Source organism: Brienomyrus brachyistius, unplaced genomic scaffold (genome assembly GCF_023856365.1).
Source record: "Brienomyrus brachyistius isolate T26 unplaced genomic scaffold, BBRACH_0.4 scaffold104, whole genome shotgun sequence".
In the NCBI taxonomy this organism is placed as follows: domain Eukaryota; kingdom Metazoa; phylum Chordata; class Actinopteri; order Osteoglossiformes; family Mormyridae; genus Brienomyrus; species Brienomyrus brachyistius.
This window is the reverse complement of record NW_026042379.1, coordinates 367,614-391,786: the sequence shown is the minus strand read 5'-3', so window position 1 is coordinate 391,786 and position 24,173 is coordinate 367,614. Positions and strand designations below refer to the sequence as shown.

General features: G+C 44.6%; 1 protein-coding gene across 2 annotated transcripts; it reads right to left on the bottom strand.

The window, feature by feature from the left end:
* Nucleotides 1-1,102: 1,102 nt before the first annotated feature.
* Nucleotides 1,103-23,898, bottom strand: LOC125727592 (E3 ubiquitin-protein ligase RNF13-like). 2 transcript variants are annotated; one of them, XM_049004421.1, is made up of 10 exons: nt 23,753-23,898; nt 20,163-20,293; nt 19,830-19,910; nt 14,626-14,751; nt 9,630-9,717; nt 8,600-8,690; nt 7,110-7,215; nt 6,893-6,986; nt 2,961-3,041; nt 1,103-2,542 (listed from the first exon to the last, which is right to left on the bottom strand). In XM_049004421.1, exons 2-10 carry the CDS (start codon nt 20,274-20,276, stop codon nt 2,172-2,174), a joined length of 1,152 nt encoding a protein of 383 aa, XP_048860378.1. In that variant the 5' UTR covers nt 20,277-20,293; nt 23,753-23,898; the 3' UTR covers nt 1,103-2,171. The 2 variants fall into 2 exon arrangements, with proteins under 2 accessions (XP_048860378.1, XP_048860379.1); XM_049004422.1 differs by lacking the exon at nt 23,753-23,898 and adding an exon at nt 23,564-23,713.
* Between the last annotated feature and the right edge of the window lie 275 nt (nt 23,899-24,173).

The window sequence follows — 24,173 nt, the reverse complement described above, 5'->3', positions numbered from 1 at the left end:
TATGTTTGTTTACAATGATATGTCAAAAGTGGAGTATGGATTAAACAGTGGATGCCGATTACTTTTGCCAGTTTCAACATTTCACAGAGAATTGTGATTGTTTTTAAAAAAGTGGAAGGGTACAAATTTTTTTTGACTGCATGCGTAGCACTCATGAATCACACCTGCATATAGTGTGGTGTGATCTGTTCAAAACCAAAACATGCATATTCTTGAATGAAAGCAGGAAACACAAAATCCCCTCGTCCTCTGAATGTCGCCGTAGCAGTTTCCACGTGCCTTAAAGGTGCCGCACATCACAGCTGATCTGATACAGCATACAGTCTTAGTGTTTGACACCACAAATGTTCATACTGGGATTTCCTTAAGAGTGTTGTGTTGTTAAAAAGTACAGAGCTTTGATAGGCTCAGCCGCTAGTGTCAAAACTGATGACGTGGACATTTCCAGCACCAGTGAGTCATACACAGCAAATTACTTTTATAGAATAGCTTGAGAGTCTGGATTCGTCCAGTGAACAAAGAAAGCATTTCGATGAAGCGAGACTTTGACAATAGCAGTGAAATCATCTTCCATTAGCTACGTTAAGCCTCTTGCCACAATAATCAGAAAAGCAGAGTAAAAGATAACGTGAAAAAGTCCATTCTATAATATGGGGGAAATGGAGATGGCTGAAAAAGGTTATTTAGTTGTTAAAATCATATACCACTGTTACCCTTTCTTAGGAATGTCTATATGGGACATAGGTAATAGTGACAGTTTTAAGGTAGGCTTACAGTAATGAGCATCTGTTAAAATTTTCATAACGAAACCTAAGCTATTGTGTACAGTCGTGCAGTTCAGTCACCAACTGCACAACTCCAACCACTTATCAATGATCATTTTAAATCTGTATTAACCAGGATATCTTAAGCTAAGACACCCAAAATCCATTTCATATCATTGCGTTTAAATTTCATACACAAAAAAAGTGTCGGTGTATCCGTTTCATATTAGCTGGCCACTTGTTACAGTAGTATTTTGATCACAATTTATTAAAATACACATTACAAGGTTTTACCTCAGTCGGCCTATTTGGCTAAAGTTAAAAAAACATGAACAGGATTTCAAGTGAAAGTGTGACTTTAATACATATGGAGTTAAGCGCACAAATACATTGCACATGCATAATCTTTATATAAAAGTCAACTAGAATATTCCAGTTTGTTGGCAAACTACATATAAAGCGGAGATGTGTCAAATGCACATTCCTGCTAACGGTGACATCTTGAGGCGAGAGGGTGACCCACTAATAAAAATAACTTAAAAAGTGGTGTGTTTGAACTTCATGACGTCTCTCCATTTCTCTTCAGAAAGGAAGTATGCTCTAATGGAAACACAGCGCGTCTTGACTGGCTGGACTTACACGAGTGGTCCACAGCATTTACCAGCGTCAAAGTACAATATTGATCTATTAATGGCTATCTGTTCTCACGTCGTACAGCACAGAAATTTACATAAGCGTCTTCATAATGCCAACTTTTAAAACTGCTTTACATTAGAAATTACATTGAAGTTTACAAAATAACACTGCATAGTACATTAAGATTTTATTCATTGAGTTAATCTTTTTTTTTTTTACGTTTCTCTAAAACATCCCTACCTTCTGATACAGAGGCTTTCACGCTTACAGACTACAAAGTTTATCGTCGCTTTGAAAAAGTTGCTTTGTAATTCCGTCTCTTGTATAATTCTATACATTATATGTACACATTGTGATCCTTCATGATTCATGACAAGTGTTAGGAAAGGTCTATGCTTTTAAAAGCACACAGTGTTACGTGACTTTCCTTTCACAGTGAAGATAAAAGCTCATCAAATTTACAGCATATAAAAAACAGTTCGTACAACACAGCTGAAGTATATTCTTCTGTTATGTGCAATGCAACTCTTTTTAGCATCCTACAGAAATGACCATCTTTGGTAACCATATACTTCAAATTACAGAAATTCCTGGGAAAGAAATTGTCACTACTACACTGGATCCTCCGTTTGTTGTCGTGTCCAGCGACCAGGCTGTGATGTGCACAAATAGTGATTTACAAACAAAACTGGCAAACAAAATACTGATTGTAGTATGGATATCGGAATCCTACTTGACATCACTAAAGTCGATGGCAGATTTTCTTCGGGGTCAGACAGTGGGTTCCCCCGGCCCGTGCCGAGACTGTTGCAGCTGAACCACCACGGTTTCCACAGTGACCTCCTCACTGCCGCTACTGTCCATCTCGTCATCGTCATCCTCTTCATACTCGGACGACTCCAGGTCCCGCTCGTGGTAGGAGAGCGAGGCCGACATGGTGCCAAAGGATTGGGTGCTGGTGGAGGCCAACGACCGTAGCAGGGGCGTGTTCTCGGACGCCTCGTCATTGTCGTCACGACTGCTGTCGCCCTCGTCCGAGTCGGACTCCGAGTCTCCCTGGGACGGCACCACCTTCTGCTTGCATACTGGACACGTCTTTTTCGTCTTGGTCAGCCAAGGGTCCACACACTTACAGTGGTAAGCTGAAGTGTTTGTGCAGAGAAGGCACAAAATCAGTCAATATAAATAACAGTCAAGGACAGAGAATACAAGTCCAGACCAAGATTTTGTTTCAACCAACCAGTTGAGTGTAAAGAGTCACATTCACAGAGTACTCAACTGGTTGGTTGGATTTTTACTTTCTGGACCGGAAATTTCCACCTCTGGTCAGGAGCATACGCCGAAATTCTGGGCCCCCCCACCCAATTTTGCATATAATTTTACATATTCAAGGGCCCCACTGGAGTCCTGGGCCCCACGAATCTGCCAGGGTATCCCTGCCCCTCAAAATGCCCTTGACCATAGTGTCAATGTCCTTAATTCAACAAGAAATATCAAGTGCCATTTATTGTTAGTGGAAGTGCATGTTTTTGTGACAAACACGACTACGGTTGTCCTCACCGTGAGAACAGGGCAAGATGCGTAGCTTGTCTCCTTCCTCGTACTCATCTAGACAAATGGCACAAACATCATATACATCCCCTGCAAGAGGAGAGATGCGTCAGTAATCACTGCGTTAATTTCAACTTTAACAAGCACAAAATCACCTTACCGAAGAGACCACCTTATTAAAAAAGGAGTTTGTTTATTTATGATGGGAAAGAACTGGAAGTGAGCAAGAAGTATTTTAAGCATTTCCCTCTGAAAGTTCCAGACTACAAGCGAGTGGATCTCATTAGCATTTTGTCTGTTCTTTAAGTTCCAGAGGCCTTGGATTAACACAGGAAAATGCTGCGTGCACCGATACGCCGGAATTCACTTTGCACTCCCTAGAAATTCCAGAATGTTTTTCCTGATCCTTTCCCCAGCAGAGGCAGCTCTCTGATGTCTTTCGGTGTTTATGCAAGTTATAAATGAATGCGCTTTGCCTCCATCTCAGGGACAAGGCCAAGACTGCATGTGACCATATATGGCCGAAGCATTAATTGCAAGTTCCCTCTGCATTAGGAATTCGATGTTAGTCCCTGAATGTGATTCTTTTGTGGAGTGGAAAGAAATTATTTGGAAAGGAGGTGGGGGAGTTTGCAAAGGAATCACAGCGGCTCAGAGACAGGAAATACTGAGGGTAACCGTTATATTTAGAAGTAATCTGAAGGAGGACATTTTGGGCATTTCCAGTACTACGGCAGATTCAGAAATCAACCAAGCGTTAGTGGTAATACCACGTAAACTTAAAAAAAAAAAAAAAAGCTACAATGTGCTCTTCCATATATTTGACTCCGGAAGTGGGAGCCAAAATCCTAATTCACCAAAATGTGCAGTTCAGATCAGATTCAACTTTGTCATCATGCAGAGCACAAGTACAATGGCAATGAAATGCAGCTACCATCTCAACAGAAGTGCAAGGACTGCAGATGCTGAGAGAGAAGGGAAGTTCTATAAAAAAAAAAAAGTTGACCAAGACTGCTTTCAGCTGCCACCTTAGAAGAGCTCTAAGCGTCAAGAGAACTTAGAAATGTCAAAGCAAGTCGGGCAACACCTCAGTGAAATTTCACAGAACGCTAAACTTCCATTTACTTCTGGCCCCAATCCTACCCACATGCACACATTTACTACTCTTTCTTCTGGTTCATACTACACTCCAAAAAGGCATCGGGGCAGGAGAGACACCTCAAAGAACAAAAGGGAACACAGGGAGCTCCATGATCCAAAAACCGAACAATCAGATCAGCCAGCCCTCGTTCTGCTTATGGTACAGCAGAAGGCGTTCATCCATATTTACACAGATTTGCGTCCAGATACATTAGGCAGGTGTTTGCTGAAATGAGCACATCTTCTGAACAGTGCTATTTTTGGTGAGGGAAGAGCCACCGCTCGGTGTTTAGAGAAGCAGACTGTCTTTTCCATCTAGGGTCAGGAGTCTGAAGCCACTCCCCCTCCGAACTGTCACTCTGAGGCCTGAGGGAAAGGTCCCATCACGGCCACATCCTCGGGAGCAAAGGCCTTATGAGAAATAGTGACGTGGGGGTGGGGGCTGGCCGACAGACCTGGAGGCGAGCTAATGTCTTGTTGTGGCCCAGATCTTCCGAGCAGAGGGCTGTGCGGTGCAAATAACAAGGAGACAGTCACACCAGACGCAGTAACGGACACGTCCCGGTGGGGCGGGGGGGGGGCAGGCAGATGTGGATGGGGGAAGTGGTGTCAGCAGGATCACGGTGAGCATCAGACAGGAAAAGCAGGCTTTTAAGCGGGGGGGGGGGAGGGGGTCTAGGTCACTTCTGGGTCTTCTGGGCAGACAGTGAGTGCCAGCAGCTGGCTTCCCGAGCCTTTAATTAGAGAGTGGCTTCCTGTCGACACAGCACACGCTGCGGAGCTGTAGAGTCACAGCCCGGCCTCAGCGGAGTGGAGTTCACCCCCGCACCAAAGAACAGCATAGTCAGGGAACACCCTGACACGTTAACAGGCGAGGACACGTCAGGAAAATGCCGTGAAGCAGTTCTGCGCGTCGCTGTAACACCACCTAGACTATTAAACTATTAACTTGTTAGAATACAAAAGTGTAGTCAAGATTATTTTACTTTAACTTACACACTACTGCCCAGTTGTCGATAAATACAGGCACACCTATATTTTAACATCAGCCTTCATTGCTGAGAATTACGCTAAACATTCTTCTATGCAGAGAATTAACCGAACATTTAGGCTAACCGCCATTCAATATATTCTATATATTGGAAAAACATTTCTCTAAAACCTAATGCTCAGACACTGACAGTACATGTGTACATCTATGTGTCCAGTTGAATTTGCTGCCATTAAATCGATAAAATCATGAGCCATCTGGTTTTGGGCTACAACCATCCAGAAGAACATTTTGGGTATTAAAATTATTCAGTCTTTACTTTGTGTACGATCTAGACCAGTGTTTCTCAATCCACTCCTCTCGGCTGCCCAGAGACAAGTCAACAGGGAAGCCAGCTATCAGCACATCTGAACCAGGTATTCAATGTTCTTCAGTTTTTTGGTTCGCGTGTGTTGGGAATGGGGATAGAGCAAAACCGTGGACTGTCTGGGGGGGCCCTGAGGACTGAACTGAGATGCTGTTTTTGACTGACCCATTCATGCTCCATTACCGCTTACGCAGTACTGGCTCATGATGAATCTGGAACCTAATTTGGATTGACGGCTATTTGAGTATTCCAACGGGGGCGGGGGTTGCAGTTACCATAAGTGGATGTGTATGGATGTGCCGTGGTGCCATGCGTGGTGGGGGCAGGGGTCCTAAATTATCACATTATTCAGCAAGGGAGCAAAACAGTCACCCAGTAACGTGTGATCTGCAAAATGTCAGCTTCATATCACCGGTGTTTTTGAGTCCATAGAGCACATGGACCACTGCCGGTCCACCTGCAGATGGGTACTGGGCTGGATCCTTTCCCTGTGGTACCGCCCGCGGGTCACGGAGCCAGCCGGAGTTCTGCGTTCGGGTATCAGAGGAGGATGGCAATCTCGCCAGACTCCAGAGTGCCATTGAAAACGCCTGCTACATTCCTCCTGCCAAACTCTGCGTACTGCCCACCTCTGAGCTGCCAGCTCACGTTGACATCATCCCTTAAAACGTCCCGCGAGTTAAAGGGAAGGGCTGTCGTCTGGCTGCGGGAAGAGGCGCAGGTTACCGCGGTGATCCTCATTTGGCCCACTCGCCATGTGCCCCCCCCCCACCCGAAAAGGCAGCACTATTCTGTTTTGGCTGCTTTCTGGTTTCTTCCAGCCAAGAGAGCAGCAATTTGCTCTTGCTCTTACACCCCAATCCAGTCACTCCATAAAAGAGTCATGTGACTGGTACAACAGGTTCTACTTTAAACAAGGCAGTGTGGTACTGCAATACAGTAAGTCAAAGCAGCCAATGAGAATTCAGCAGCAAAAAAAAAAAGTTCAGCCCCACCCACCCTTGCGCAGAGGGATCAGACTGTTTTTCTTCCTCTAACTGAGGCAATTCAGATTAAGTACCTTAAGGATGTAAGAGCAGAGCCTCCTGGGACTTGGGGCTGTCTTACATCAGTGGATAAAGACATTTCACATAAAAAAAACAGGCCAAATCATTCTAAGAAAAATGCTTCTTAAAATGGGACACCTAGCCTGTTAGAGGTCGGTATTTCAAATGTGTGACCTTGAAATGAATGCCTCCCATGAACCCTACGTGTGGGAAGCCAGTGTAGGTTATAATCCGATGCTGACAGAATCGCAGGAAGCTGAAGTCGACAGCCGGACACAGGAAACGACGAACGACGCCTCAGTCAATGACGTGGCTGAGTAAAACCGACTGGTCTCATTCCATCCAGAAGCTGCGATTCATGTTAATCACCCCTCCCTCAGCACAGCCCCCCCCTCACCTTTCTTGTATTTATGAATGGGGATTTTTTTTAGCTGATCTTTACGGAGGCGACTTCGTCTTGCCCTGTGTCTGTCCTGAAGGAACTTGGTGATCTGAAACACAGGAGGCGCAGATGAGAGCCGGCCTTCCTGCCAGGAAGTCGATCGGGGAGCCAAGCTTGTGGGAGCCGAGGGCTTCCTGGCTGAATGGGTACGGTGCAGACGCTCGCCACTTACCATGAAGATAACGATGAGGATGAGGCAGATTCCCACTATGATGAGGAAGGGGATCAGGTAGTACTCCAAAGGCAGGGTGAATTCGGGCATGAGGATAATGTGGCCACTAGGGGCAGTATGAACAAAAAGCGATTGGAGGGCATTAAAGATAGCACTGCTGATGTAACCGCTTTGTAGGGTAAGTGCATTTTATAATGTAACCCATATACCCCGAGCCCACATCTTATGCAGTTCTGAACAATCGTGGTTCGAAAATATATATTTTTTAAAAAATGCTTAAAAAACTAAACGAGATGCACTATTTCAAATTGGTGCACAAAGTGCTGAAGGGTGGACTGAGCGAGGCGTGCCTGTGCACTGGCCAGCACCCTAACTGCACCTACTTTTCCGTCTTCATTCTTCCCCAAAACAATACATTCCAACAGCTATTGTACTGCTTTTGCACTGAATTTACATCGGATAGGTGCAGTTCTGTAATCTAGGCATGATTTAAAGTGTACGACAGGTTGGGAATAGCCAATTTTTATCTAATGGTCTTACATACGATGAACGCGGCTTTGAAGGATCGCAGTGGGTTGCGGAACCAATTTACCGCGCAAGGTGTAGAAATACTGCATGTTTGCACAACCCAGCGAATGTACTGAATGAAAAGGACAGAAAACACTTATTTCCTACTAAATGCAATCAAGGAAGTTCGATTCAACACTTTAATTTCAATCTTTCAATGCAATTTTTATAAGTGAAAAGCAATATACTGTGGTATATCAGGTTATGGTCTAGATATAAAGCAATGAGTAATACTAGTCATACTTGGTAATAAACTATATGGCCGTAGTAGGTGGACACCCCGATTAATTAGAGGAACTGCCTAGTTAAGGCACTCCCACTAACACAGGTGTATAATTCAGCGCCCAGTCACATAGTCACCTGCAACAGTCATTAGTACAGAGTGGGTGGTTGTACCGTAGAGGTTAGTGACTTTCAGCTCAACACCATCATAGGATGGCATCTTTTTGACAAGTCATTTGCCACATTTCTGCCCTGTTAGAGCTGCCCCAGTCAACTGCAAGGGAACCGCTTGTGAAGGTCAAAAGGTCTGGGAGCAAGATCAGTTGTGCAGTGGTGGGTCACACAAATTCACCGAAAAGGGACCTGATCACCAAACATCTATACCCAACCTGACTGACAGGAGATCCCACTAGGAGTGTCTTAGCATCCACTCTTCTGGGAAGGCTTTCCATTACATGCTATCATAGCAATAATCCGCTGACCGGACCCTTGATTTCCACATGCCCTTGGTGTCGACATACTTCTGGCCATATAATGTAGGCAGATTATGGGCCTGCCATAGTCCTGTCCAGAAAAAGCAGTCCGAAGATGGACAGATACGGAAGGAGGTATCTAATTATGCAGTTTCAGCAGATTTAATCCAACATCACAGCACACCGTGTTCGGAGCTCCACGTACACAGAAAACACAAAGCCACTCACCCTTTGTCGTATGTGTAATCTTCCTTCAGGGAATTGGCTGTCTCCTCGCCAACAAAAACCGACGGAATGTCTATCTGCTTGAAAATATCCACTGAAAGAACAACCAGGGAAGCAGTTGTAATAGAATATCACCCCATTAGTGATACTGGCTAAGTTAAAATAACACAATACTTAACACAAGATTTACTTCGTGCACAGTCTGTCTATAGTAATAATTTCAGAAATTGAAGCCATAGCAACCATACGAGCCATCACTCCTCATTATTATCACGTACATATGCTAATTAGGGTTTTCTATTAATGAAGTGTTCTGAAAAACATATGCGTCTGGATGGCTCACAGCCATCACAGTTGTGTTGTTTACGTGGGTCCTGCAGCTGTCACAGCAGGGTGGCGCTCTCACTGTCACTGTCAGATCCCTACACTCTTGGCTGTTCTTTCACCGCCGTGGAAAAGCATATGCGAGCAAGAAGCCGGGAACGTGCCGAGGAACCACAATGCAGAGGCTGCCAATACGCTAACAGAAGCGTGAGATAGTGAGAAAGGCAGAGAGGGAGGGCCGTTTGTCTGGAAATGAAATAAGCCAATTAACGGGAAATGTCTTGGAAAGCACTGCGCTGCACTGCATATTATAAATATGCATTCTTATTTTCAATCAACATATCTGGTTGATGGATGGATGAGCACTGCTGATTCGGATTCATTGTCACGTCACAATTTAGCCTCAATCAACAATGCACTATGGGAGTAGGCAGTACTCAATACTACAAATCAATGGTGTATTATAGTATACAAGTAGAAATATAAACAAACAATAAAATATAAGCGGGAGGTAGAAGGAATAACAGTCCGAGATGAATAGGTACTGTGGGGGGCAGCATTTTAGGACTTAGAACCATTCAGCAGTGAACTGGAGGCGTGATCGTCTGCTTGTTTGGGATGTGGATCGCGATCTGATCTGGCCCCTTTTTAAAGCCCCAGTAAAATGAAATCGGTACGTGTGCATGTTTGTGTGTTCTGGAGCACTTACAGTCATTGGATCCCATGCTAATTAAGTCATCCGAGTCCACATTGTGAACAATGGCGGCCTTGTACCCGGCCTTCTGCGCGTGGAGAACCTGGAGGGGGACGAGAGCTTTATTACAGGCGCCGAAGTCCCAACGCTTTCTCACCCACGCCGATAACTGGCAGTTCATGTAGCCCAATAAATAAATAAAAAAAATTACAAGTCCAATGATGACCTTAAGAGCACTTATTTTAATACAATGACAAAGAAATAAAATGGTTCTCCAGAAATAATATAAATCAGTAGGTATCTTAATTCCCCCCCCCCCCCCCCCAAGTTTAATGTCAGCGAACAGTAATTCATCAACAAACATAATGCATTTATTTGTAGCAATTTAACAAGCGAATGTGACCCCCCAGGCTCGTTCAGAATCTACTGTGAATCCTTCGTGGTCTCAGTGTGAACCCGAGCAGCACTCATAAGCCAAAGTGATAAATCGTGGTTAACAATGACGACGACATCACAGCAGACACGTCCAGGCCGCAGATTGTGACAGGAATACGCCGGAAAATAAAGCACACTGACATCAGCTATATTAACTTATAATACTGCTAACGACAACAAAAAAAAAAAGCATTTAGCTGTTAATTTCGTTTGAGGTCTCTCGCGGTGCTTTCGTCATTTTACAGCAGAAGCCACTCTCGTAGAAGATAAAGAATGTCTATAGCTGAACAGGGTCATTGATTCTTTCAGACAGTGTGGTCGCCATTAGAAGCAAATTAGCTTTATGGCTAATTTGTAGCTAGTACGCCACCAATTAGGGTGCACTGACAGGCATTGTGGAGCCTTGGCCGCTACCAGAGACCAAACATCTCATTATGCCTACTTCCGACTTCCCGTCATGTGACCTCCCTCCACGCGTCTGGTCGTAAAATGTTTATTAGCAGCCAAGAATTCCTTGGAATCCGCAATGCTTTCACTGGCTTATGTAAACAGATGCGTTCCCCTGATTTATGTCCTACACGCCTCTGTGGGTGATGTTGCAGGAGATCTGAGCGCCGGCATTCACAGATTAACGACGCCCGTCAGAACCCAGGCACTGAAAATTACCCAGATTTCCCTCCATTGGCCCTGCCCCAAGAGACTTCTTAGTGGACAAACTGCACGATCGTGTCAAAATCAGCCGGGGGGGGATCGGCATTGCTAATGCTTTGATTTTTGGCATTTTCATTTCTTTTATTCCAAAAAAAATCATACATACATTTAAAAAAAAAAAAATTAAAAAAAACACACCGATCATATTTATACGTCTTAACACAGGTCCAACCTGTCCTGGAAAACCTGGAAAATGGTCAAGCAACTTTCCAGTTATGGAAAACACATGGAAATCGAGAGAAAAAGTCAAAATGTCCTGGAAAAATATGTCAGCAAACAAATAATACTGCCATATGAAGTTTTGAATATGTAAACATCTACAGGTTTCCAGGTTTCCCAAGACGAGTGGGAACGTTAAGCAGACATTCTGCTTTTTTCAAGCGATCATTTAACTTGAATATGAACGTGCCGCCCTTTGATTAGTCGCAAAAATTTAAATACTCTGTCGTTTTAATTCAGTTCATTAAACAACTAAATTAAAAATACACAGATGTCACTGTACATCTGCTAACACGTCACAGAGCCAAATGCGAGTTCAAACTCATTAAACCTCTAAAAGGAGAGGGTTTCCATTTCATAACAACTGAAACAGCGAAACATTTGAAACGGCAGCTGGAGGTCAGCTTAGGTAAAACTGTACCCCAGCTGCAGGGGAGGATGTTTGTACAGGCAGAAATTCGAACGTCATGTACGCTGTTGACATGGCAGTATGACCCAGGCCTTTTATATGGGGGGGGAGCTTACATTATATTATATCAATGTAATTCGACCTGCCTGGCAAGTTAGTTTGCTTACTTAGTTTGCCAACTCAAATTGCAGGGTGATCCTATCCCTCCCCTAATCTCATTTGTGTTATACAGAAAACTGCAGCAACTTCTGCAAATTACCCATAATGCATTTGCTAAAAAGACTAGATCACCAAGTATGTCCTGCAGCATTGCTGTACATTTCACAAATGCCTGAAAAATGGGTATTAATACCAAACTCAGGGCCACTCCTGGCAGCACTTAACTTTCCCCACCCCCTCTAAAAACAGCATTTAAAGCAAATCATTAGTCTGTTTGCAGGCTCCTCAGAAGAAGATGGATCTGGCTGATAGCATCAGTAATTACTGCAGTGCCTTACAGCATTGCTATACAGGGCAAACCGCAGGCACAGAGCATGCAAAGAAAGCACCACAGAACACTGCTGTCCTGAAATATGCTTCCTGCCATGTGGGACCACCAGCCTCCCCCCCACCCCATTACCACTGGCTGTAGGACACACCCCCCAGTTTCTATGAATTTCCTTAGTAGACCAGCTAGGCAGCCCCTTAGATTAGATAAACCTGGCAAGTCAGCGAGCAGGAAACCAATCATAATTTAGGGCTGTTTCAAAATTGAACTGGATGCTAGATTTGTGTGTGTGTGTATGAGTGTGTATGTGGTCATGTACAGCATACAGATAAAAACCTGTGACCTTTTGACACTGTGGGGACCATTTTTTTGTTCCCCACAAGGTGAAACTCAATTAAATAGAAATATGTGACTGTTTGGTTACTTATGGTTAAAGTTAGAACTGAATAGGGCTTAAGATCGTCATGGTGAGATTAGGATTTTCCCCATAGAAATGGATGGACGGTCCCCACAAAGATAAAAGTGTGTGTGTGTGTGTTAACAGAGCCACAAACACACACAGACACACAGATACGGGCACACTGATACACAGACACACAGGCACAGTCACAGAAACACACACACACAGGCATGCAGGCCCACACACAGGCAGACACACATATACACAGACACTTATGTGAGATCACAACCACCACTTCAGTTTTACTCCCCTCTCTGAGTCAGACGGTGCGTAGGATACAGACAACGGCAGTAGAGTGTAGAGGATATTACAGTTGTGACATAAAACGTACATCATCATGGCTTTTACACCCCAGCTGCAGAGCGTTACGCCCATGTATTGGCGCAACTGCGACTCACCTATTTGAGAGCACACCCAAAGGCACAGAATAAATGCTTTTCCCAGCTCTGGTCTCAAAGGCCTTTTTTATGCCACAGTGTTTGATGAGAAATGCCAGCTTTGAGTCATGGTCTTTGAACCAGGTTTAATATCAACGAAGAACAATAAGATATCTATCCACAAAGCAGACGCTCCCCGCAGTGCTGGTTGCCCAGGAGACGGGCGTTGGGAGGGAACGTGCATGTGCCCAGTCACGGCTCAGACGTGGAGGGCAGTGGGAGGGCCAACCGAAACCCCGCCCACATCTATTCAGCCAGTGAACTGAGGGACACGCTCCTTGGTTCCCTGTCCTGAACCCCTTCCCCCAGCAGTGGGCGCTTAGCTGAGACTCATACAGAGGACAGGATGTACCTGCCCCACCCGTCCCACCCGGTCTCCGGTGACAGACACCCTCCAGACCAACACATCACCGCTCGGGGACCCGCACGTCAACTAACCAAGATAAACCACCACTAAATTACAAATAGATGACACAGACATCCAGGTTGGGCTGAAAGGGTGTACTTTGCTTCCTGGCATAGGCTCCTGGGTCATCTTTGGCCCTAAACTGGACAAGCAGAGTATAAGATGAATAGATGGATCGTAACAGGTTCCACACTCATTAATTTGACCCAAACACAAAGATTACTTCCTGTGTTATGCCGATAAAACCTCTGTGCTGCTGTTTAGACCTTGTAGAGGCTGTGGGGGGGCACCTGTAACTCTTTGAATGTACTGTATGATAGCTCCGCCCACTTCATAGATTAGACCCCGCTCCCAGATGCAGTACACCCAGAGTAAATCGGATCTTGACCTTGCCTGCGGGACACCTCGCACTGTGCGGAACCTGCATGCGTTATTTACGGCTTGAAAGCCACCATCCCTGGCTGCAGCTCGCACGTCACATAGATCCACGGCCCCAGACAGATCCTGCCCGGAGGGGAATCTACGTTCCCTGCCATCCCTCTCACTGTCGCGTAAGGCGCTGCACATAAATGAGATCTTGCCTTGTGAAGGTGAAACACTGGGGGGGGGGGGAGATAAAAAACGCTTTGCCACATTTTTCTGTGCGCTGACACATCCCCCGCAGTGGCGTGGCTCGGGTGACATTACGCGGCGATTCTTTAAGGCGGAGTGCGATAAGGACGGCTTGGCTTGGTATCGACGTGAAGAGACGGGCTCAGTTACAGTCACTCGTTAAGGGAATCGCAATATGGGGGAGGGAAACTGAAAAACACAATGAGATTAATGCTGGGAAAAGTGAAGAAGTTGTTGTGATCACATGCACACAACAAAAATCTATCTACACCATAAAGCTCTCGTATCCAGCATTCAAGTAACCAGCAATCAGTATGAAATTAACTATTATTATGAATTTCTGATAGCAAACCATCTAAGAATATTAAAGAGTAGCAAATAAAAGCGTTGTGTAACACACAGGCTGTGTCAGTTCCCTGCAGAGCAGCACGCTTCCTTCCGCCTGTTCTGCGACTGACAGAACACAAGCATTGTGAGGTAAACAAATATCTGAGTTAAAATCTCAGTCAATCGCCCATGTGGATTAAAGTAAGCAGAAGAACTATGTTACAATCAGTCAATCACCTGCTCCAGTACCAGGCTGCACTGGTCTCACAGCCTATTCTAGGACGTAGAGGGCACTGGACAGAGGACACCCACCACAGGATGCCAGTCTATCGCAGGGTGCACACTGCGGGCAACTGTGACACTAATCCACCTAACAGCTTGTGTTTGGGCTGTTGGAGGAAACCGAAGAAAAGATGGGGAGAGCATGCAGACCGCAGAGACATAGAATCCAGACCCCCAGACCACAGAGGTGTCAGGCCAGATGCGGCAGCAGCTAGTAGACGCCCACCTTGACGTCGAAGTTGCAGTCGAAGCGCTTGATGAGCACGACGAAGGCGCCACTCGAGTTGCTCCTCATTGGTGGGGGCTCGATGGGCTCGCAGGCGTTCTCGGGCCGCGCACCAATCAGGAAGCCCTGCAAAGGGACAGCCAATCAGGAGGCATCTTCATTTCAGCCAATGACAATCTGCCCGAGTCCACCTTTGATGTGACGACGAAATTATACTGCAGATCAACAGAGACCCGTGTGATTCTGAAATCTGCCCATCAATAAGCTGTCGCGATGATAAGGGGGAAACAGGGAGAACTTCCACACCAAGCAAAATCCTACTGGGTCGACCGACAGCATGCAGCATATCAGGAATTATGGCCCCTACAATATCAGCACTGATCTGTAACAGTCAGGAAATTAAAATTCGTATTAAAACTGCTAAATGAAAGTTTATTTTGCTGCCGCACATTTCTCGCATCTCGAAGAGATAACGGAAAACGCAAGGCAATTAGCGAGTGGGGGGGGGATGGGTATGGCTGTCAACCAACGTTATTGTCATTTTGATTTTCTTTTTTTTTTTTATTGTTATTTTACATTTTCATTTGAAACCCAATTTAGTTTGAGTGGATTTTTTTTTTTTAAATGTATTTCTATTTCTATTTAGTTTTTATATATTTAAGTAAAAGTTTTTTAAAATGTGTTTCTAAGGGTAGACAAAACTGTAGAGCTATTTCCTGTGTCTGGCTGTTAACGAATCCTACACAGATACACAGCACATGTTATGTACAATCCATCCATCTTCTGAAACCACTTGTCTTATTCAGGGTTGAAGGGATCCAGAGCCTATCCTGCAGGCTTCGGGCGCAAGACAGGGAACACACACACACACACGCACACCTATGAACTCCAATTAAAGGGTTTTTTTGGACTGTATGGGGAAACCGGCATACCTGGAGGAATCCCCACAACAGCACAGGGAGAACAAGCAAACTCCACACACATGAAGCCATGACGGAGGTTCAAACTCTGGTCGCAGAGGTATGAGGCAACAGTGCTAACCACTGCACCACCGTGCCAACCCTAGATTAGTTTTCACTAACAGTAATAACCCTGCAGTGACCTGTGAGCACATAAATTTACTGGGATGGATTGTGGATGGGGGGCAGTAGAACCAAAGCGCATCCCTCAGCAGTCGGCCGTTTCTGCTCTGAATTTTGTTCAGGCCCTGAAATAAAAGCTAAAAGCGCCTTAATTCGGGCCGCCTCTGGTAGCCAATGGGGAGCTGCACCTAGTCAGCAGTCACTAAGACCCTCGCGCCTCATCTGAAAGGCAACAGAGCTCAAAAGGCACGACAGCAGAACGGATTATCCAGGCCACGCTGCCCCCTACCGGCTGCAGCAACTCTACCAAGACTGATATTATGAAATCAGGCAGAAGTCATGCAGATTATAGGGTGGCTTCCTGTAAATATATAAATAACGGCAGCCTCAAATCAATGGGTCTCTCTAAAACGAATGGAGTTGCTAACTGGGACATCAGCGTACGCTCGCTTCTGAAAATCAATCATTCCCTGTCATCTTCCGCTTTATTTCATCCTAATTTACAGGAAACAGGAAGTTTAGCAACATTAACAATGTTAAAAACATTAACTTTGGCACAAAACCTTCATAAATGTAACAGATAAAAGTAATCCATGTCTTGTCTGTCGGTCAGATACTTTATGTAAATTCTTCACCTCAACATCTGCCCTAAAGAAATCTGAAATCCACACCATGCAAGCAAGAGAACTCAGTCATTCTTGCGATAGCAAATGGGAAATACAATCTGCTCCCATAAACAAGTGCAAGCATTAGTTTCCATAAATAAAAGCTTATTTTAAATCATGGGAAGTTGAAAGGGGTCGTGGGCGGCATGGTGGTGCAGTGGCTAGCACTGTTGCCTCACACCTCTGGGACCCGGGTTAGACTCTCCGCCTGTGTCACATGTGTGTGGAGTTTGCATGTTCTCCCCATGTCGTCGTGGGGTTTCCTCCGGGTACTCCGGTTTCACCCCACAGTCCAAAGACATGCTGAGGCTAATTGGAGTTACTAAATTGTGTGAGTGAATGGTGTGTGAATGTGCCCTGTGATGGACTGACCCCCCATCCTGGGTTGTTCCCTGCCTTGTGCCTATAGCTTCCGGGATGGGCTCCGGACTCCCCGCAACCCAGTAGGATAAGAGGTTTGGAAAATGGATGGATGAAAGGGGTCTTTTCTGCCCGATTTCCTCCACAATGTCATGTGTATCACCTGTTCTTTCTATTAAGTGATTTCTTTGCCAGTACGCCAGCTGAAATCTGTATCTCTATAAACATGGGTAATGAAGGGTATCTGAAGAGGGGTTCCTTCTGGGATTTACACAACAACCCAAATCAGCTTCTGCATCTGACACTCACGTTGATCAGTGTTCAACATAAAAAACACAAGTACCACATGGGGAATTATACTGCTTACACTGCCCTCTGCTGGTAGTATAAATCCTAGCTCTCCAGAAGGTCATTGACATGAGACTCCTTGAGATTCACACAGACATCATCATGAGTGACCAGCCACACACAGAAAGGCCAGGGTTTATATTTGTTCTTGGGGGTTCACATTTGTAAAGTTTTCTGTATATGCTGCAATGATAATATCAGCTAGCAGATTAGCTCCTCTTGCAAACTCAAATAAATAAGCCCCTTACCCCTAAATGGCTATTCTCCAGGTTATACACTAAATACCAGTCGAATCGAGAAGAACAAGCATGACAATAGTGCAAGGTGTTTAAGGAAATGACCGGTTGCCTGGGGGAATGTGGACTGCACATTGCTTCTGCACATAGCTCTCCCCCAGCTTCAGTGACTCTCCCCCCAGCTTCAGTGACTCTCCCCCCAGCTTCAGTGACTCTCCCCCCAGCTTCAGTGACTCTCCCCCCAGCTTCAGTGACTGTGAATAGCTGCCCCTTTAATTCCTGTCGTACTTTGAGAGACTGTTCATGAATACATGATATCGTTCGGCAGAAAGTGAGCCAAACTCTCTGTGTTTCCAGGACAGCAAAGACAAAAGACTAAAAAAAACAGGGAAATTATAGAAGCTTCTGCATATTGCACAGATCCACAGGCTGATTGTGGCCACTCAGAACAAGCGCCTATTATACAGCATCCAACCGAAATGCAGACTGCGTAAGTGTTCAGCCCCCTGGGTTCCCTACACACTGCTGACGCCTTTGGCATCTTAATTACCAACTTCTAGGTTATTTCCTCCCCAGCCTGGTCAGATTTGCTAAAAAAAAAAAAAAAAAAAACATTATTTTGAAACAACAGTTTTTCACCATAGACTCCCAATAGGATCAGGACTGGGACCCCTGGACACATTGACTTCTTTAACTGATAATCTGCCACCAAATTACATACCTGCCCCCCCCTTCACAAACAGGGCCATACAGCTCTCCACCCACCCCCCAAAAAAAAATCACAACAATTAATGCATATTAAAGGTGATGTGCAGGTCACGGTCATGGACTAACTGCCTCTTGCCAAACACCTCTTAGCCTCTCTGAGAGCCTGGAGTTTGCCATACATGCCAATATTTACCCAAAACCTTAGAAGCACAGGGTAACAGGACCTCTGCTGGTGTTTAAATCGGTGCTGTGCTCCAGTGCAGGTAAAGGTCTTCCTGAGCCATTCTGCAAAGAGCAGCCACCAAAACACAACGGCTACAGCAGTACAACCTAAATGCTTCATATTTAAATGCAAAATGCTGTCGATTTTAGTCACGTTGGTCTAACGCACCCAGTGACCCTGACCAAAATGTGCGGCTAAAACAGGGGCTGGCGAGGGGATGGCTTGATGGATGGATGGATGGATGGATGAACTGATAATAACAAACCACGTTTTTTATATTGTTCTGTGCTCTGATTTAATTCTTCAGTGACTGCAATCATTAGTTACCCAACAACTCACTCCTTTTTGTCTACAAGCTAGAGTTATGAAATAATAAAAAAATAAGCTAATAATTTGTTCAACAAGCAGTCAGGGTAACTTTTTGGGAATATGAAAACACGGACACCACTCCGCACACAGTCTACATAAGATCATTAAAAGCGACAGGGAGGCAAATACACAGAGCTGAAGTTCAGATTTTCAGCACCAACTGAGCCAAGGAGTATCATCCGAAGAGGCGCATGACCGAGATTAACTCCAGCTACTGCTCCTATGGGAGACGGCGGTCGCCAAGGAAACGCGGCCTGCCCGACCAGGGGGCTCCGGGTTTGATCGGCACCACAGAGAAATGGCAACTGGCAAGAACAAATCGAAGGCAGACGGCAGAAAGCTGCAGGATCCAAACCCACTGATTCAAATTCAAAAACAAAAACAAAAAATCAGGTGATAGATCACGCTCCCCTTCGTACCTGCCTGACGTAAGTTCTAATCCCCACTACACACCTGAGCGCTGAAACACATTATTCTTCTTACAAAACCATAATATTATTACTATCAAACGCACAGAAGGGCATTTATTTCTGCAGAGCTTCCTGGTATATTAATTTCTTCGGAGACTAAAAGGCAGATGTAATTCCAGCTTTCCAAGTCCATTTAATGCGAAATGAAAGCGTGTAATAGACCGAGTGCTCACTGCTGTATGAAGAGGCGGTGACCAATAATCAAGGATGTTAGGGTTCAGCCTCATCATGCTCGACAGACAGAAATTGGGGGGGTGGGGTGCCGATGTGTTTAAACTCACCCCCTAAAGTGAACGAAGTGCTGAAAAGATACCGATATACTACATTTCTACTAATGCAACCTGAGTGTTTTGACTCTCATACCACGCTTTCCATAAATCTACACTATTGAATGTTACTCTGTAACTGTAACACTGTGTGCATTCCCCACAGGTTCTTGAGGACAGAATACGGTCTCCATAGCACCAAAACATTAGCATTTTAATTCATTATAAAAAAGAACCAGCCCAAAATCCTGCTCACTGATGAAAGGTGGTTAATGGAGGAATGTTTGTCGGGGGGGGGGCAAGAACAGCCATCAGGAGCTTGTAAAACACTGTCAAAGCACTACTTTCCATTTAGCCCTGTATCTGCTAACACAGCATCCGTTCATTATTCATGAAAACAACGTGACATCTGCAGTGTTCCACTGTACTTCAACATGACTCAGAATGCCTAAACAGACCCCCAACAGAGAACCTTACCTTAAGCCCTTCACTGGGCAGCCTGTAACCAAATCTAGCTGGCAAATCATCAAAGTTCTCGGTTTTGTTGTCAAAGGAATACTGAAATAAAGAAGTTTTCAGAAGTGTTAAAAACGATGCAACAATACAATCTAAGTAAATACTAAACAATTTTACACAATATTGTTTTAAATCATATCGACATCTTTCCTTGTGTGACTCAACGAAAGCCGATAAAAAAACCCCAATGTGAAGTGGGTTGAAGTAGCCAGTAAAGTTCAGCGTGGATAATCCCACTCCATGCCGGGCCAGACTCTAGCAGTCTGAGCCTGCGGAAGGAGAAGCTCTGCTCACCACTGAGATGTCGGCCTCCACAGGCAGCAGATGGAGGAGAGCGAGGAGCTGCACCGTGAAGATGGTGTAGATCTGGGTGGCGGACAGCATCAGCATTGCCAAGGACAGCAGCATTGTTCAGATAGCAATTCCTGAGAGACATGAGCAAATTTCTGTCTGAGTTCTCTCACAATCCAAACATAGGTCTGATCAGTAGATGTGAGGGAGGAACTTAGTCAGGTACACTTCAATATCTAAATCAGTGTTTCCCAATCTGGTCCGCGGAGACCCACAGATAGTCCACGTTTTCCACGGACTGTTTGGAAAAGAGCTGGGACGGACCAAAAATGTGGACCGTATGAACGGCAGCTGGGTTTGGAAGCAAAAATGTGGACTGTCTGGAAGGGAGCAAAAATATGGACCGTCTGTGAGTCCCCAGGGACCGCACTGGGAAACACTGATCTAGATCTACAGACGTTAAACCGTGAGAAGCTTCCCGACTTTGGTTACAGTGCTGAAATAAACTGAAACTTCCACTCTTTCAGATCCTGAATCTTCTCAAAAGGTAATAAAAACGCATCGAAATAAAAGACATATTGTAGCCATTAAGACTCCAACTGAATCATTTAAAGCTCAAATTCCTTAATATTGAATCAAAAAAGTCACCAATCATACAAGGAAAATGATTGAGAATCACCTTTAATTTAAAAACGACAGCAATAAAACCAATTACGTGGCAGTAAAATCATTAGGAGTCACCATCCACACACGGAATAAACTTGAACTTCACACTTGGAAACACATTAAAAGTCAATCCTTGTGGGCTTTTGTTACCTCAAACTGCAAGGCATTCTTTCAATTATTACATTTTATGAATAAACATACTTCAGAACTGGTGTCAGAACTGCATCTTTATTTGATGTTTAAAACCCACTTGAAGATCCACACAGATATATTTAGGTCACACCAAATTCCTTGCAAGGTCATTCATGTTCACGTATTAAGTCCTATTTTGTCCCCTAATTATTTAGTCGTCTCCAGAATTTTGACTCTTTAATGATCATTTCTAATCACATGCTATTTGAATTTGAACCTCATTTACTCTGTATTCCTCATTTCAGTAAACAAAATGAAGTCTGTTTCCTGCTGAAGAATGTGCTGAATTTGGGGGACATTTCCCCTACTTGTACAGAAGGTTAAGCACATGAACAATTTCAACAATTGAGCAATCTGAACAATCAGATTAGGTCCTTTGCTCGCAGTTAGAAACACAGGAATTAGGTGTGTTCTGTTCAAAGTTCCAATTTTAAGCTACAGCAGGGGTGCCCAACTCCAGTCCTGGGGGGCAGAGTCCTGCACATTTTACATTTAACACACCTGATTCAACTCCTTGTGCTAATTACTACAAAGCTCTTGAGCTGAATCATTTATGGTGGAACATGGAAAGAACTAAGTTACACTGGGCTCTGGCCCCCCAGGATTGGAGTTGGGCACCCCCCTGAGCTACAGCATTGGTGGTCCTCTAAAGCAGTGTTTCCCAATCTGGCCCTGAGGGGCCCATAGACAGTCCATGATTTTGCTCTCACTCAGCTTCCCATAGGGAGCTGGAAGGAAGTAAAAACGTGGACTGTCTGGCAAGGAACTCGGAGGGAGCGAAAACATGAACCGACCGTGGGTCCCCGAGGACTGGATCGGGAAAAAACTGCTCTACAGCGATCCACTTAAGGCCACGTTGGACCAATGCAGGCAAGACCATACTGCTGACGAGTCCTTCCAGATCTGTCTAAAGCTCCTTTTCCGTCTGCACCAATAAAGGAGGAGGAATCCCTTGGAGAACATGGCCCCGAATCCTGCAAAGGCTATCTTACCTTTCCTGCCAAAAGCTCCATAATGGTAGCACTAAAATGAAGAAGGTTAACCCTGAATTACCTCCCAAACACTGTGAATGACCATGATCCACAGATGCCAATACCTCAGCTTGGTATGTTCCCTGAACTCACACCATGACACACCAATATGAGATCCCTCAAAAGCTAATAGACTTTCTGCATGTCCATGGCTCTGTGTAACATATTGGTTGGATTTTTGTGGAGACCTGCAGGGTGCCTTCATTTACGACGCAAGGATGCCTCCAGCAGCCACTGAACCCAACATGAAGGCCAAGAAGGAAATTGAAACCATAAATCTGAGTGTCATGCATGACTAACAAAAATGCTAATGGGCATTTCAATGGCTTAGCAACAGTAAGCTAATTGTACAGCTATCACAGTAAACTATTGTACAGCTGTTTCTAGCACTTTACACTATCTTGAACATTCATTTTAAAAACCCTGCTTCGTTTCACTACCTGAACTGTACTTTGCACACTGACAAGAGTTGAATATAATCTAATCTTATCTAGATTTATTTTGTTATATAGCTAAAACAACTGTACCCATCACCTGTTTTTACACGAGTTTAAGGTCAGAATATCTAGTAATCATCTAACTTTATAGATGCAGTGACCCCCCCCCCACCTATCGCGGAAGTTACGTTCCAGACCCATCAGCGATAGGGGAAAATGCACAATATAGCGGGGGATCACTGTATATGTCAAAAAGATAACTAAGCCACCTTCACGTATCTAATGCCAAACGAAATTAAACTAAAGTATTTTGAAGAAGGGCTTTGTTCAAATGCCCCCCCCATTGTGTAAGAATGGATTTACTTTGCTCTGATCTAATCAGCTCACTAGTTAGTTTCCATTTTCACAATGCATTCTTCAGAGAGCATTAACCTAAGAGCAATGCTCAGCGTTGACCTTACCGGTCTCTCCTTAAACTAAGGCCTCGTCAGTCATCTTTGTGGAGATCATTGATCAGAGACCCTCTCAGGCAGTCTTTGATTATAACACCCCTATCTAGTTCCAGTGTACATCATAAAGACCCAACACTTCATGCTGTTCTAACAGTAAAGGGCATACATTTTTACTTGGCAAAAAATAATATAATCTGTCGACAGAGGGTATTATATTGTGGGAGACAGATTTTGCTTATTTACTTGAGATCTGGTGTAAGGCAAATCCAAATTGTCCCTAATCTGAGTGGAAGGATCCAATCTATGACAGATAAACGCATCGTCAGTATTGCTTGAGATCTGGGCTGTTTTGCTGCAGTGCAACATATGAAAGGACATCAGCAGGGATAAGCAAGCAGGCTCGTCAGAAGGCCGCTTCTGATTGGCTGCCCGCTCCACCCGTCTGGCACGCTGGATAATCTTACAATCTTATCTCACCGGCCTGCGATTTCATTCTGAGTTAGCAAAATAGTTCATTAAAAAGCAATCTGCCTAATCCTGTAGCATGATAACACCGTGTGCACGTGCAGATCATATTCATCTGCTAAGTAAATTAATAAGTGTATTGAAAAAATATTCAGCCTTACCTGTAACGCAGTGTCGATTATTATACGGCCGGTTAATTAAAAGACCGAGGAGACTAAATGATCGACGAGACCAAACTAGGTTTCTGCGTGTGATCTACACAGTTCGCCATCTGGGGGCTGTTCTTCCCGTTGTAACTGCTAAAGACGGTTAGAAAGCAAACATACATGTGTTTTTCTTTTTGCTTTTACCTTTTTAGACGGACGTAATCTTCTCCTTAAAAATCGCGGAACTGTCCGGGGCATTACAGTGATTTTCAGTTCGGGCTCATGATCGAGACCAATCACACACCACTTCTCCCAGTCAAGCGCATTAGGACAGCTAAAAAGTCAACAATAATCACAGTGTGGGTTCAGCGGCCGGAAGTAGCTCGCCATTGGTCTGATTCCCGCGACGACACCACTGATTGGATGCTTATGCAGCCATTCACTTCTGGACCCGGGTCCAAAATCAGCCACATACACGTGATTCGAAATGGAAAGCGAAATACTGCACGCAATACGGTCTTGCAGGGCGTTTTAATAAACCGAAGGCTACTTTCAAGCCATTTCCATAATGTGGGAAACTCCACTCTCAAGACATGAAACACTAAAAAATGTCTCTTTTATGTTT

What these genes read in the sequence shown, in the direction of transcription:
- LOC125727592 (XM_049004421.1), bottom strand. Translation starts at nt 20,276, where the DNA reads ATGCTGCTGTCCTTGGCAATGCTGATGCTGTCCGCCACCCAGATCTAC. An exon ending in TCCTCATCGTTATCTTCATG is followed by an intron (nt 6,987 to 7,109) that starts GTAAGTGGCGAG and finishes CCTGTGTTTCAG; the next exon opens with ATCACCAAGTTCCTTCAGGA. An exon ending in CATCTTGCCCTGTTCTCACG is followed by an intron (nt 2,543 to 2,960) that starts GTGAGGACAACC and finishes CAAACACTTCAG; the next exon opens with CTTACCACTGTAAGTGTGTG.